The sequence below is a fragment of the Nannospalax galili genome, unplaced genomic scaffold, assembly GCF_000622305.1.
Source record: "Nannospalax galili isolate Female #2095 unplaced genomic scaffold, S.galili_v1.0 scaffold91, whole genome shotgun sequence".
NCBI lineage: Eukaryota > Metazoa > Chordata > Mammalia > Rodentia > Spalacidae > Nannospalax > Nannospalax galili.
Genome location: NW_008332583.1, coordinates 737967 through 752619, shown reverse-complemented (window position 1 = coordinate 752619; position 14653 = coordinate 737967). Strand labels below are relative to the sequence as shown.

At 43.7% G+C, this 14653-nt stretch overlaps 1 protein-coding gene across 1 annotated transcript in view; it reads left to right on the top strand.

Moving 5' to 3' along the window:
* The first annotated feature begins 2943 nt into the window (after positions 1–2943).
* Positions 2944–14653, top strand: part of Synpr (synaptoporin) — a 371499-nt gene continuing 359789 nt past the window's right edge. The window contains exons 1-2 of the mRNA XM_008827500.3: positions 2944–3422; positions 3551–3616. Coding sequence (XP_008825722.1) covers positions 3405–3422; positions 3551–3616 — 84 coding nt within the window. The 5' untranslated portion in view covers positions 2944–3404. The remainder of the gene's footprint in view (positions 3423–3550; positions 3617–14653) is intronic.

Here is a 14653-nt window from a genome sequence, read left to right as displayed (position 1 = left end):
AAGTAGATAGATTGCCTTGGAGTATCAATGAAGCATTCATGGCTATGAATCCCTGGCTTAAAACAAAAGAGATTAGGAAGCCACTTGAGATACATAGTCAATGTAGGCTACTTAAATAAGTCATTTATGCCCCATCAAAGTTATCATGATCACTGAGCTATTACAGCGCATTTGCTATAATAAGATGGAAAGTGTTTTTTCACCATCGTGGGACAAAACAGAAGGGCTCATCTTAAGTCACTGGTAATAAAACTGGCTGCGTTTTATCTCTTCTCCTCCTCCCAGGTCATTAGGTAACCTTGTGTCATTCCCAGGTCTGAATATAGAGGTTCTAACTCCAAAGACTACAAAATATTTAGCATTGCAAATGTGATATGGAACTCTGGTTATTTTGGTGATGCAGCTGTTGGAAGTTCATACATTTGTGGAATGTGAAAAGCATCCTCTGACAATGTGCAATTGTCTAAGCTGTTACATCGCCGTTCGCCACGGTGCTGGCTTCCTTCACATGGTGCTGGGAGAACTGGAGAAATGTGTCACCATATTAGCAAGGAGGAAGGTTGAGTGTGAAGAAAGACCTGGGGGAAGAGCCACAGAAATCACACTTCCTCTGTGCCAAGATCTCAGCTCAAATGATCCACAAATGGGCAATATATTGCATAAATCTCACCCCTGTCTAAAAAGATAAAAATATATAGATGAACTCATACAAGTCACCTAGCCTTTCAAGGCCTGGGTGTGCTACACATGGGGTGAGGAGAGGAGACTGAGATGAGGTTTTTGTGAAATATGTGAAACACTTAGTGCAATGCCCCGAATGTAGGAGAAACTGAATCTCTACTGTTCGATAATTATCCTCATTATTAAACATATGCAGGAGATGTCAACAATGAGGTTGAACAGAGTCAATGTAGAATTTTGGTTTTTTGTTAACTTTGAAATCTTACTAATCAGCTTAGGTTAATTATAACAAAAATTTAATGTCTTGATTCTTTACATACATACCCCAAAGCATTAGGAAATCATGCTCATTAAGGCCCAACTGCAACTCTTTTCTACATCAGCCTTATGTGGGAACCTAGGCTACGCAAGTCTACTTTTTCTTTTATAATACTAGAGATCAAACCCAGGCTCTTGCACATGCTGGGTAAATGCTCTACCACTGAGCTCTATCCCCAGCCAGAGAAGCCTCTACAAAGAAATTAGATCCATCATGACTCAGAGTTAGGAAATGAATCAGATGGCAGATCATGTACAGGTTCCCAAACCGTCTCCCCAGAGCTTGTCCTCAGGAATACATACATGATTTCCTTAAGTCACATGGCTACTCCTGGGCCAAGAGAAGAGAGGCACTAGAAAGTGTAGCAAGTCAGTGGTACAGTCTGGACCTTTGCGTGTTCAAAGTTGCTTCATAAATGTGCAGTTACTGAGAGATATAATGAATACATCTTGAGAGACTATGACCTAATCAGAGACTATCCTACATGGGTTATTGACAAAACCTTCCGTAGATCAGGGACCATAACAACTAGCTATGGCAATATGCAATATGTGTATTCTATTTTACAGATGAAAAGAAAGAGGTTCACCTAGATGATTATAAACCTACATTGCAGGACACACACTAAATACTTGACTATGTCCCCCCCCCCAGTACTTGTAGTTGCATAATGGCTTATTTTTGAAAGAATCATTTCCAATTGTTTAGACTCTGTTTGCACATAGGAAAAAAGCTGTGGGATGCAGATGGTGCAACTGGCCTGTTGGAGTTTCCACTCTAAGATTTCTAGTTTCTTAACAAAATCCATAGATAAGGGCATCTACCCTGAAACATCCCTTTCTTACCCAGTTTTGACCCTCTATCTCTTCTCCCAGATTGTAAACTGTTCCTTTCCATATTTCCCTCCACCCCTAAAAATTACATACCCCCTCACATATATATCCACACTCTCCAAACCTTTTTGGCAAATCTTTGTAGTAAACAGATGGACTCTCTGTGTTGCTGGGAGACCACTTCAAATGTGGAATCCAGTCCAAAGGGAGGCAGAAGGAAGGGACATATCTGCTGCTTAGGATGGTGAAGAGTCCTTCGTCTCCTTACCTTTCTCTGTCTTGCCATGACTCCTTTCTCAATTCAGTTCTGGCTTCACTATCTGAAAGTTGAGCAACCTCAAGCAGGCCATTTCCACAAGTTTCAATTTCTTCATCTTTAGATTGAGAACAACGAAGCTATTAACACACAGGTGTTTGTGAATATTTAATGAAGTAATGTTTATCAAGCCTTAGCAAGGCTTTTTGATTGATAGAGCGAACTCAGCTCTCTCTGTTATTATTTCCAAGAAGGTTGGCCCAATGGGGGGGGGGATGAGCATCTTCCCACCAAATTCTAAGAGTTTGACTCATGTTGGAGTGGAAACTCAGATTCTCAATTGTAATTGCTTCAGAGAGGTTCATTTTGAGGATTGGAAATTAGGTAAAGAGTTTCAGCGGAAGCAGTATGGGTTTGAGAGGTTCTTGAAGTTCAGTACCTGTTGGGCCCTTGATAACTCTTGTCCTTGGCTAACTTGGCCTTCTTTATCTGTTTTCTACTTTTAAAATGCTTTATTTGCTTCGGCTCTCACACATAGCTGTGAAGATTACCTTCCGGGGCCTGACCCAATATTAAAGATTAATCGGTCCCACCTCTAGTTGACTTTCCACCTGCAACACACACAGCACTTGACTATGTCTCTCTCCCTTTCTGGCTCCTTCTCCCTCTCTCTCTCTCCTTTCCTCTCTCTTTCCAGACCACATCTCAATCTCCTCTGCATTCCCAGCCCCTGCTTCCTGAAGGCTTTGGGGAATGAATGGTTTCTTTTGAAGTGTGAATTCACCAGGATATAATACATGTCTCCTGCGATACTGAGTTGTTTTGTTTTGTTTTGTTTTTTCCTTACCCGAAGCCCTTCTTCCAGCCTGGAGCCCTCTTGCTCATGATACCAGCCCACCGTCCCCAGCCAACAGCTCCAAAGTTTCGCCAGAGCCCAGGGCAGCAGGCGCTTGGAGGAGCCTGGACCAATGTGCTGGCTTCTGCCTCGCCCACCCTGTCGCCCTCCCCTGTGAAGCATGTGTCTGGCCAATGGCAGCCTGGCCCTGATGGCTTGGCTTTCTCCCCTCCCTTGTTGCCGCTCCCCAGCCCACTCTGCCCAGCCCACCCCTCGCAGGCTCCTCGCCTTCCTGATCGCTGGCTCCTGAGCGCAGAGCCGAGCCCTAGCAAGCTGGGCGGGCAGCCGGCGCTCCTGGCTCCGTCCCCTGCCAGCTGCTCCCAGGGTCTACTCCGTCCCCAAGGGGCTCCTCATCCTGGGCCAGGCGAACTTCCTACCTGAAGGGAACCAGAGCTTGGGAAGACAGAGCTAAGGCTAGCAATGGACCCTGTGAGCCAGGTGAGATGAAACACACAGGGTGGCTGTCTGGGGGTGGGAAGACACCCGGAACCCCAACACCCAGGACCTGCACCCCCAGCCCTCCGCTCACGCGTTTGCTTTCTTTCCCTTGTCTCGTTCATCCGCAGCTGGCCTCGGCGGGCACCTTCCGGGCGCTGAAGGAGCCCCTTTCCTTCCTGCGAGCCCTGGAGTTGGTGAGTAGCGGGGTACCAGCGACCCGCCAGGTGAAGAGAGGTCAAGTGAGGCTCTCTACCTGGTTCTGCTCAAAACCTGAGGTCCAACCACCTTGCTGCAACCCTGCCTGCTCTCAAGGTGCCATTCCAGGGCTGCAGGACAGCACTCGGAAGGGAAGCTGGAATTAGATGTGTTTTTAAAGGAGCTTGAGGGAAGTGTCACCTCCCCTCTCGGCTTGTAGATGCTGGGGCTGTCTTGAGGAAGACAGGGAGATGGGGAGGGAGTGGGAGAAGCCATGGGGACCTGGCCTCTGGTTTGGACACTCGCGGGTGTGCTGGCCAGAGAGGAGGAACATGGTCAAGCTTGAAAAGTTGGTCAGCACTGGGACAGCTCCTCGCACAGCTCTGGGCAGGTAGTGATGAAATCAACCGCTCAGTGGGAAGCTCCAGCTAGAGGGAGTGGACCTTCGAGAGGACTTCCTTCCCGGGTGCAATTTCTCTGCTTTGGCTGTTCCTGGAAGGCTGTTCTGATTTTTCCCAGATGAATACACCCTTCTTCCTTGCTAGCTTTCTTCAGGGATGAGCTGTAGAAAGTTCTGTCACCCTCTGTTTTGTTTCTATTTTTAAAAGCCACCTTGAGTCCCATGACAATCTGTCTACGTTCAGAGAAGCACAGCACAGAAATGGTTACTCACGAGGCCTCACGGAGCTATGCTAGTGTTCTTGGCTGGGATGATGGTTATCAGGAGTGAAGTTTGCAGCCACACGTTTCCTCTTGCTGGAAGCTCTGAAGGCAAAATAACCTATCTGAACAGAAAGTTCAAAGCCCGTCATAGAGAATTAATCACAAGCCCCAACAGTGACTAACTGGGAAATTATGTAAGGGCCTGTTCTGTGCTCTCAGACCTTGGCGCCAAAGGCGTGCATGTATTTAGCTTTGCCTACACAAGCATGTTTCATGTTTATATAGTCTAGGAGGTAATCATATCTGCCTTGTATGTTGACCTAGATAACAGTGCCTGGAAGAATTGATTTAACCTCTTCAAGAAAGCTTTTGGAAGGTTCCAGCTACTAGCTCTGAGGTGGCTATTCTAATATTGTTTATTCTTTTCCTTTTAATTTTTTTATATTCATTTACTGTATGTGGGAGGGAGGTGGGTTTGATGCATGTGTGGAGGTCAGAGGACAACTTGTGGGAGTTGGTTCTCTCCTCCTACCATATGGGTTCCTGGGATCTGGCTCAGGTGGTCAGGTTTGGCAGAAAGTGCCTTTACCTGCTGAGCCATCCTGCCAGCCCTGATGTTATTTTTGTTGTTGTTCTGATTTGCTTCCTTATAGTCAAGTTAATCTAAGTAAGCAATGCTCATAGGTGAAGAAAATTTTAGTTGGCTTCCTTAGAATCTTCCTCACATTTATTTATTTGGCCGTTCAATTATTCATTTGGTGGGGAGGGTGACTTTTTAAAATCAAAACAGTACTCCCATTTCCAAACTAGTTTCCCCTAAAGTTCAGAAACCTGACATCATTCTCTGATATAACCTGTGACTGTCTCACATGATCATTTACCTGAAATATCACTCTGTTATCTCATACTCTTCAGCAGTTTGGTTTGTACCACTACTCACCACACAGCCTCTACTGGAATATTTCAAATTGTGATCAGTCTGAGAGAACTTATTTAAATGACAGATTTTTACCAGGCATGGTATTGCATGCCTTTAATCCCAGCCCTCTGGGGGCAGAAGCAGAAAAATCTCTGAGTTCAAGGTCAGCTTGGCCTATATAGCAAGTTCTAGGCCAGCAAGGGCAGCAAAGTGAGACCCTGTTTCAAAAATAAATAAATAAATAATAGATTTCTGGACAGAAAATCAAAATATTAGGAAGATGGATGCTCATCAGGCTATATTTGAAGTAAGCCTTTTGAATAATTCTTAGACGTCTCAGTACAGAAGAAGCTCCACTCAGAGACCCACCAGGTCCCTCCAACTCTCAAAGGAAATTTTACTCAGCTCACTCTTTCTCTTCCCACTATTTGGAATGCTTTCACACTCCAGGATGGGAAAGATGTTTGTCTTTTACCTCAGCTGAAATGTTAGCTCCTCAGTGAAAACTCTTCTCATGTTTACCCCTTCGCCTTGCTGCTCCCCAAACTGGGTGATTCACAACATTATTGGACTTCCATTGGATTTTATATATGGCATTATACATGGGTGTGTGTGTGTGTGTGTGTGTGTGTGTGTGTGTGTGTGCAGAAGCATAAGGAGCCACTCAGTGCATGCCACTCTGTGTGCACGTGAACACACACACACACACACACACATTCATTTGCAGGTGATTCTGACTTTGAGTGGAAATATGGTCTCCTGGTGCACTAACATCTGCTCTGTTTGTCTCTGTATCTCTCGGTAGTCCCTTTCAGAATGCTTGGTAAACGGTGAGTGATCTGAAAACACTGTCAATTGATAATGACAGAGCATTTAAAATAGCCCAGGTTCTCTGTGGAAGTCTGACAAAGTGATGGAAACAGCTTTGAAGCAGATAGTCTAAGCCACAATCCATTTCTTATGGGCATTTATGCCATAGAGATAAAAACGCATATAAAGATATATGTGTCTTAGTTCACTGGGGTTGCTACAATAACTCACTTTTAAATTGGGTAGTAGATACATTACAGAAATTTCTTTCTCACAGTTCTGAAGACTAGAAGTCTCAATTAAAGGCTGACACCCTCAGTGATTGGCAAGGGCCCACTTTCTGGTTCACAGACAGCACCTTCTCTCTGTCCTCATCTGGCAGAAGTGAGGACCTCTGGTTGCCTGAGCCCTCTGTAGGGGCACAAATCCTAGGTTTTTTTGTAAGGGCACACATCCAAGTCATGAGTGACTTGTCTTCCCAAATGTGCCACCACCTGCAAGTACCACTTTGGGGATTAGGTTTCAACATGTGGATATTGGATGATAGACAGACATTCAAATTATATAAATATATCTGAGGATTTTTATCACAACATCACTTACATGGGAAAAATAAAAGTAACTGGTAAATCCATATAGAAAAATACTTAGAAGTATAATTCATGCACATTATAAAATATACTCCCATTAAAAACAATGAATTAAGTTATCATGCATTTACCCAAATGTTAATACTTGTAATTGAGTTTGACACAATTTTTAAGTGAGAAAATGAGGCCTGGTAGGTAGTACGTACCTGTACTCCAGGAACCAAGGAGGCTGAGGCAGGAGGATAAGCCTGGAATGCACAATAAGATACTGCCTCAAAAATATTCTTAGAACACAAAAAGAAAGAAGAATGAGCTTCATTTTCATTATTTTATATTTCATAACCGTTTAAATAGAAAAAGAACAATATTCATTCTAACGATCAGTATGTAAATTATGTGTTCAATCAGATGATCAGGTAGCATATAGAGCATGGTATGATATCTCCAAAAAGAAAGTACAGATGTGTGTATGTGTGTGACTTATTTGAGCATAGATAACAAGAAGTAATGATTAATAATAATAATAATGATGTTTGACAAGGGTGTCATTTGGTAGTCAGTGATAAAGACACAGAATAAAGAAAAGTTGTAATAAGAGGGCAAAATGACAGACATTTGTCTACAGTTGTACACATGAGCACATGAGTGACTCTTACCAAGTCATATTTTAAATTATTCCTATGGGTATACCATTTAAATTGATCCATCCTCTACCTTTGGGTTTCTAGGTCTGGGGGTGGGGGAGGAAACTTACTTTATTTATATGTTCTTTCCTTTTGAAGAGCTCACAGATACAATAAATTTAAAGTCTTAATAACATAAAAAAAAAGCCTTAGCCAGTTTCAAAAAATTTCAGGCAAAACTTCCACATCCTCAATCTCTACTTAAGTGAGGTCAGACATGTTTTGTTAACTTTGGGGTCAAAACAGAAATTCAGAACACAGTCTTGACTCTGGTGGTCTGTTTCGTTTGTTGTGTCCTGCAAATCTCTTAAACCAGTATTTGGAATATTATAGAAAATTAATTTATCTTGTTTTTAAAATGTTAAAAACAATGTACATAGCGTCCTGTCTACTAATCATCCTTAGTCTGCTATTTTGATACTTTTCAAATAAGCCTCTTCTCCCTGTCTCTCAGTCTTTCTCCCCTTCTCTCCCTTTTTGCTGTAAAGAACGTGGGTTTCCCTGTCCTTTCTATTTGTAAGCCTCTGGACTTGCACTTTTGGGTTCATGGAGAGTGTTCTGTTGTTCAGGGCCACACCGATGCTGTTGGAAGACTACTGAAAAGGCTTAACCTCCCCCTGCTGATGTCTGTGTGGCTTGGCTAACCCTCCAGCACTGAGCTGCATCTCCAGATTCTGCCATTAGGGAACCAACTGCTGGATCAACTTGCCCAGTTCTGTATTCTTTGACCTCCATCCCTAATCTGTCATTCTGAACTTCATATTTCTATTCTAACTTTACAAATGCAAAAATCTGTTTAAATGGAGGCACTAGCATTTACATAATCATCCCCGAACCTAAATTCTGAACTATGTTCTCTAAGAAGCACAACAGTGCTCTCTTGATAGCAATAGATAGCATTTATAACTACTACTGCTGGTAAAAACCAATTGCTGCCATAGCAGAGTGTGATATATGATGGCCACATTCGTAAACTCCTGATTAGACAAGAGATGATAGCTGCCTTCCTCGTGTAGGCTTCATGTGAAGCACTGTATCATAATGCTCCCGGACATCATCATCGTGGTTCTTCATGGCATCATTTCCCTGTGGGGCTCAGGGATGCCAATTGCCACATCAGAAACAAAACCACAGGAAGTTCCAAAGCCAAGGACTCATAACCTCACTCCAAGTTATATTTCCTTAAATGTTACCCTCATCTTACCCAAATGCTTCAGAGAAACTTAAAAAGCCAAATGTTATCTCATTCTGTTGTTTATCTCATCCATTAAGATAGATATATGAGACCTTTACTAAAATGACAAGGAATGTCTATATTTAGAACAAATTCAAAAGTTATCAATTGCAGTTTATATCTGACTTTATAGTCTCTTCATCATTAATTAACCAAGCAATTTGAATTTAAAAAAATCAGTATTTTTTCATGTAAAATATCTACAAAAGCTTTGATTATAAATCCAATAATCTAATCTCATTTTATGGTCTTTCTTTTGTGCATATGAGGCAACTCCTGTTCCCCCCCCAAAGTATAAACAAGACAGAGAATTGTAACATAAAGCATCACAGACTTGAGCAGTAGTCTGCCACCGAAGGTCTGATATATTGGAAGATAAGTTGATGTGGACTGAATTGTAATCTAGCCTCTGACAACACTGTGTGCAGTTGGAATATGAGTCAGCACATGAGTGGGGAATAGCTACTCCTCAGTGTCTGGAAGACTTGGCCTCTAAGGCATCTCTGAGTATATTGAGCCTATTGGCATTTGGTCCCACAGAACAGGAAAAAGGAGGGAAGGGTGAGGAAACTTCTCCCAAGAGGATTCAGATCTCTCCCTGTCACGCATGCAGAGAAGAAACATGGTCACATGTTAGTTAAAAGACATCCTAGATCTGTAAGAAATCTGTACACAGGACCAGGATCTTCTTCAGTCTCAATCTTCTGCAGGCATGCATTTCACTTTTGCTGAATTTGTGCATATTCTTGTTCATCGTTCCTTTAAGAATCCGACTTATCACTTGAAAACCAGAGCTAATTCCCCTTGCCTACCTCCCCAGTGTGTGGAATTTTAAAAGCAATCATGCATGTAAAAGCCCATACATAGTAAACTAGTAGGTGTCCTCCAGCAGTGAAGGATCATTGTGCTTTGATGATGACTCAGGACAGCAGAAGGCAGACACTGGAAGTGTGAGCTGAGGCCTCATATGTGGGGGCTTGAGCGCTGCTCCCCACAGAGCTGAGCCCTTCCTTCTGAACTCATTTCCACCCTTTAGCCCCTGTCTCATTTTCTTTGGAAATTATGAGTGGAGCTTGCACTGGAAAATGGCTCAGTCGGTAATGTGCTTGTTGTACAAGCGTGAGAACCTGAGTTTGATTCCCGGGACCCACATAAGAAGCTGGGCATGGTGGCATGTCCAGTGATCCCAACATTGGGAAGTGGAGAAGCGCAGATCCCTGGGTCTGATGCTCACCTAACTGGGTGAGGTCTGGGCCAGTGAGAGACTCTGCCTCAAAAAATAAAAGGTGGCTAGCACCTGAGGAGTGGTATCTAAGGTTGTCCACGTGCTTACACATATACTTGCACACACACCCATACATGCATGAATACACACACACAAATGCATGTACACACAGAAGAATGAACAAAGCTGCTAACTGAAATTAATCCATCACCCAACAAACATGCATGTGGAAGGAGGTCTGAATTTCCCTTTTTCCTCTCCTAGTCAAAGCCCATTTCTTGCTCTATATGTTTCACATTTTTTGGACATTTGGGGGACCTCGTGGTAGTTTCTTGCTGTTTGTATGGACTTTTGCATATGTTTAGAGCACTCTCTATCTCCCTTCTCTCCCAACCCCCACTGAGCTGGTGAGGTCCTCTTGTTCCTTCACATATCTGCATGGACAGGGAGGTATTGCTGGTTGAAGCTGACCTTTGGATGGAGCCTGCTTGTTACTGCTGCATTGTATTCTAGGCAGCATGGAATGTTGTTTGTCTCACTTATCTATACATTCTAAAAATAGAATGTAGCTCTTGTCAGGCAGAAGGGCTGACTGCAAGAGCATTTGCAAATCCTACCATAGCATACACCCAGGCCATGGCGGCTGACTACTAAATGAAGAAAGTTGGGTGAAGGATGAACTAATGAATTCCAGACAGCACACTGGGTGTTGTGTAAACTGTCCTTCATGGCGTGTGCTGTGAAGGGGAATTGTAAGAGCTCCCATATAAATATTGTTGAGCTATTAATCTTAACCATGGGGAAATTAATTCACATACACTGAGTGAAATGATGGAAAAAAAGAGGGCCATTGTAGATGTGCTTACTGTCTAAAAATATAGAAGAACCCTCAAAAAAATAAAAAGTAAGTACCAAGACAGGCCCAAGCTTCATCTCTCAGGGTTTGACGCCCTGAGCAGAGAAAGCGCCTTGGCAAGGTGGCTGCTGTTATTGTTTCTTAGACACTGACCTGCCTGCCCTCCAAACACGTTCTCTTTCTGTGCTTACATATTCTAACCATGATTCTCATCTGATACTCTGAACGAAGGAATGCAATTGCCTTGGCTGATAAGTTTTCTTTTTTGTTTTTTGTTTTTCAATTTGACACAACTATCAGCCCCAGGCTATATCAGAAGTCAATAAATCAGTGTATGGATTCATTGTCCATAGGCCAAATGTCCATTGTTATCCTGTCACTTCTGGCCTGATTTAAAAGGATCATGAGAGTCAAACACTGGGCTCTAGACTATCCTTCCCAGTGCAGCAGTAGGAGGAACTATATTTAGAGTCATGGGCATGGCAGACCCAGTAAGGGTCTGTGTGTAGGGGATAAAAATAGGTGATTTTTAGTAAATTTTAAAAAAAAATGGATCTGGAAGGCATTATACTATATTAAGTGAAGTAACCTACACTCAGAAAAATAAAAATTGCATGTTCTCGCTCTGACAGTGTTCTAGAATCACTCTTCCAATCTCCCCTTTTATCTTCCTAATTCTTCTGGCCCTCTACTTCAGGAAAGAGTTCAACGTGACATCAAGCTGTCTCTCGGGTACAGACAAAATCATCAGGTGAAGTCACTAATGAAAGCAGAGCCAAGTGGTCTCATGGTAGACCAGATGGATGGCTGAGCACTTCCTGTCATCACCTCAGGGCTTGTCTTCCTATTTGGCACCCAAGTCCTCCAAGTAACAAACCCAAAGTATGGCAGCTCTCTACACACAGGACATAGGATAACCAAATTCCTTTGTTCCCCAACATCCATTGTTTGGTTTAAGTAATTTCTAAAACATCCAAATGAATTTAAATGTTTAGTCTTGCTAAATACAGAGCTTTGTGTATGTGTATATGTATTTTAACATGTATTGTAGCCATATACATATATATATATATATATATATATTATATACTCTTGTCAGGCATCTATGTATATATGGAGGGTGAGTGGGGGTTTAGACTCTGAAACTAGGAGACCATGGGAGGGTGAAGTGTTGAGGGAGAAAGGAGGACAATAGGACAGAGGTTACACCTCTGGGATTTGGAGCCAGTGTTATTGAACTTCTCTGATTCAAAGACTCTTTGGTGAATTTACACTGGTGAAATGATCCAAAGGGGTGGGTTTGTCTTTGGCTATGCGACATTTGTACCACCGTGTTTGTCAGTTGAAAACCCTTCTGAAGGGGGGGGGGCTTTGCCTAGTGATAAGACAGGCCACTTGTGGATGAAAATATATTCCCTCAGACTAACATATTCTTCATCTATATTCATATGTTGTTAGGTTAATACAGCTCTGACCATTAGTGTTAGAATACGTCACTAATTTACTGTGTGTGTGTGTCTGTGTGTGTATGCATGTATACACATGTGTTCATTAATATGGTAGAAGACAGAAAATCCATGTGAAAGTCATTAGCTTGCTTCATGTGATAATGCCATTTGTTTCAGGAAGAACAGGAATTGTTTTGTAAGAGTGAGACCACTGAGGACAAGTCAGCCTTCGGGTTGCAACAGCATGAGGTTTATTTGATACACAGGTACCTGTGGGCACAAAGTCTCCTCGGAGGACTTGCACGCCTACAGGCTGGGGTTTGGCACTTTTATAGAGCAGAAGCAGGGTACAGAAGCAGAAGCGCGGTTATTGGTTAATTCAAAAACACACAGAGTAATTTCAAAAGCACACAGAAATATGGGGTAAGGGTCGGGGCTAAGGGGAAGTGGGATTGCTAAATGGGAGGTGACCTCAGGGACACAGAGGTTCTTCTCCTGATTTCCTGGTATCGAGCCCCGGGGATTGCCAGATGCAGATGGCTTGACCACTACGTCCTGTTTTTCTGATAAGCTAGTTTCTCAATGCTTGACTTCTTGTCAGGCATTCCTATCAGGTGGGCTCATGGCGCCTAGGTTTTTTTTCATTCCTCCCTTTTTCTTGGACATATGAGTGGAATCTTTCACTCATCATAACATATCTGGATCCTGAGTCCTCAATGCCTGGTACTGGCTGGTGAGGACTAGTGCCTGAACTACAGACAGCCGATCCTTTACGAATTGGACCAGCCGATTAAGTATGCAGGGCCCCAGGGTTAAGATTAAAAACAAAAGGACTAGAGGACCTGCTAGGGAAGATATCAGAGTGGTAAACCAGGGGGACTGATCGTATAGCCCCTCAAACCAACCTTTTTTGGACTCAAAGTTACGTTTTCTTTCTTTTAGTCTTTCTTTTAGTTTATCTAGAGTCTGAGTCACCACTCCTGTTTGGTCCGCATAGAAACAGCATTCTTCCTTTAGGGCTGCACATAAACCTCCTTGTTTTAGAAACAGTAAGTCTAGTCCCCTCTTATTCTGCAGCACTACCTCAGAGAGAGAGGTCAGGGAGTCTTTTAAGGTTCTTATGGACTCCTCTAAGGCTATCAGGTTTTGGTTCATGGCTTGATGTAAAAGCATGAACTGGTCCGAGCGAACTAAAGCAGTTGCTCCTGTCCCAATTCCCGCTGCTATTCCCCCAGCTCCCAATAGTATAGCTAAGGTTATGCTCACAGGCTCTCGCTTGAATCTGACAGGGGTAGGTGTCTCTTCATAATGCTGTAATACATAGCTGTCTTCATGCCAATAAATTCTGGGCCACAACTGTACCAGGACACAAAAATCTCGGGTTAGATTTAGAACAGCGAGAGAGACACAAGGAGTCAGTCCCGTGCTGCATGCCCAGTAGGTGCCATTAGGGGGCACAAGGTATGCGTCGGCCTGGAGGGAAAGGGAGGAGTTATTCTTAAGGCAATGTTTAAATCCAGTGGGCACCTTTCCGATGAAGGTGCCTGTCGAGGTAACCTGAGTCAGGGTGAGCGTGTGGGTGGAAGAGGTGCAGGCGAAGGGGGCAGCAGAGTTCGCAGGTAGTACTGAGAAGTTTTCCTGGACGGCTATGCCCTCGTAGTAAGGGGGGCTCGGGTTCAAACAGAGCCAGCAATTCTTAGATTTATTTGGCTCCGAGTGGTTTAATGCCTGGAATGCTCCCCCGACGAGGTTTAGGAGCCTTTCACCTGTTCCAGGATAGGTGGGTGGGGCTTCAGTCAGACCTGAAACTACTGCAGGGTCAGGGGTGCCTGCTGGTATGGGAGGTGCAGGGGGAGGAAGTGGGAGGTCCTTGGTTAGAACTGGATTGGGACCCACAGCCGAGGGAGCCAAGGGGTGCACCGAGCGACTGAGTGTAATAATTCCCCACGGATCGTCCCCATACTTTCTGTATACGAACAGTCCCCAGCTGCAGGGGCGGTTCCAGTCATGGGACTTTCCTTGTTCAGTGAATTCAAGCACATGAGGGAGGGGCTTCCCCGCACTGCCAGTCTTGTATTGATCTATGTTGGGATCTCTTTTTACTCGGATGTAATCCCAGCTAGAAGATGGCTTCCAATATGTACTACCTGTAGTTGCACAATTCCAGTAATAACAGTACCCATACTGCGCTCCCCCACAAGAATAGCGCTTTTTGTTGTCAGGTTGATGCCCTGGGCATAAATAAATGGTCCCCTTGTCTACCAAACTGTCCCAAATACAGGATGACACTCCCTTGCAAGCGTCAAAGGAGAGGGAGGGAAAGGTGGTGCTAAGGGGGCCAATTAACTCAGTCTGATTGAGGAAATCCCCATAAGAATTAGTGAGGGTCCAGGTAATACGGTATGGGGTATGTGGATTCTCCCCAGACTCTACTCTGGGGAAAGTCAATACCCAGAGCAACATTAATATTATTTTTTGACAAGTCTTATCTTTAGGGGGTTGGTTGTCCGGGCCAGTTGCCATCATTCTTGTCCTTCTCTTGAGAGTTCTCGGTGAGCCGGATCGGCTGCCTTAACGTGGGAAGCGTGGACCCAGGCTGCAATCCCGT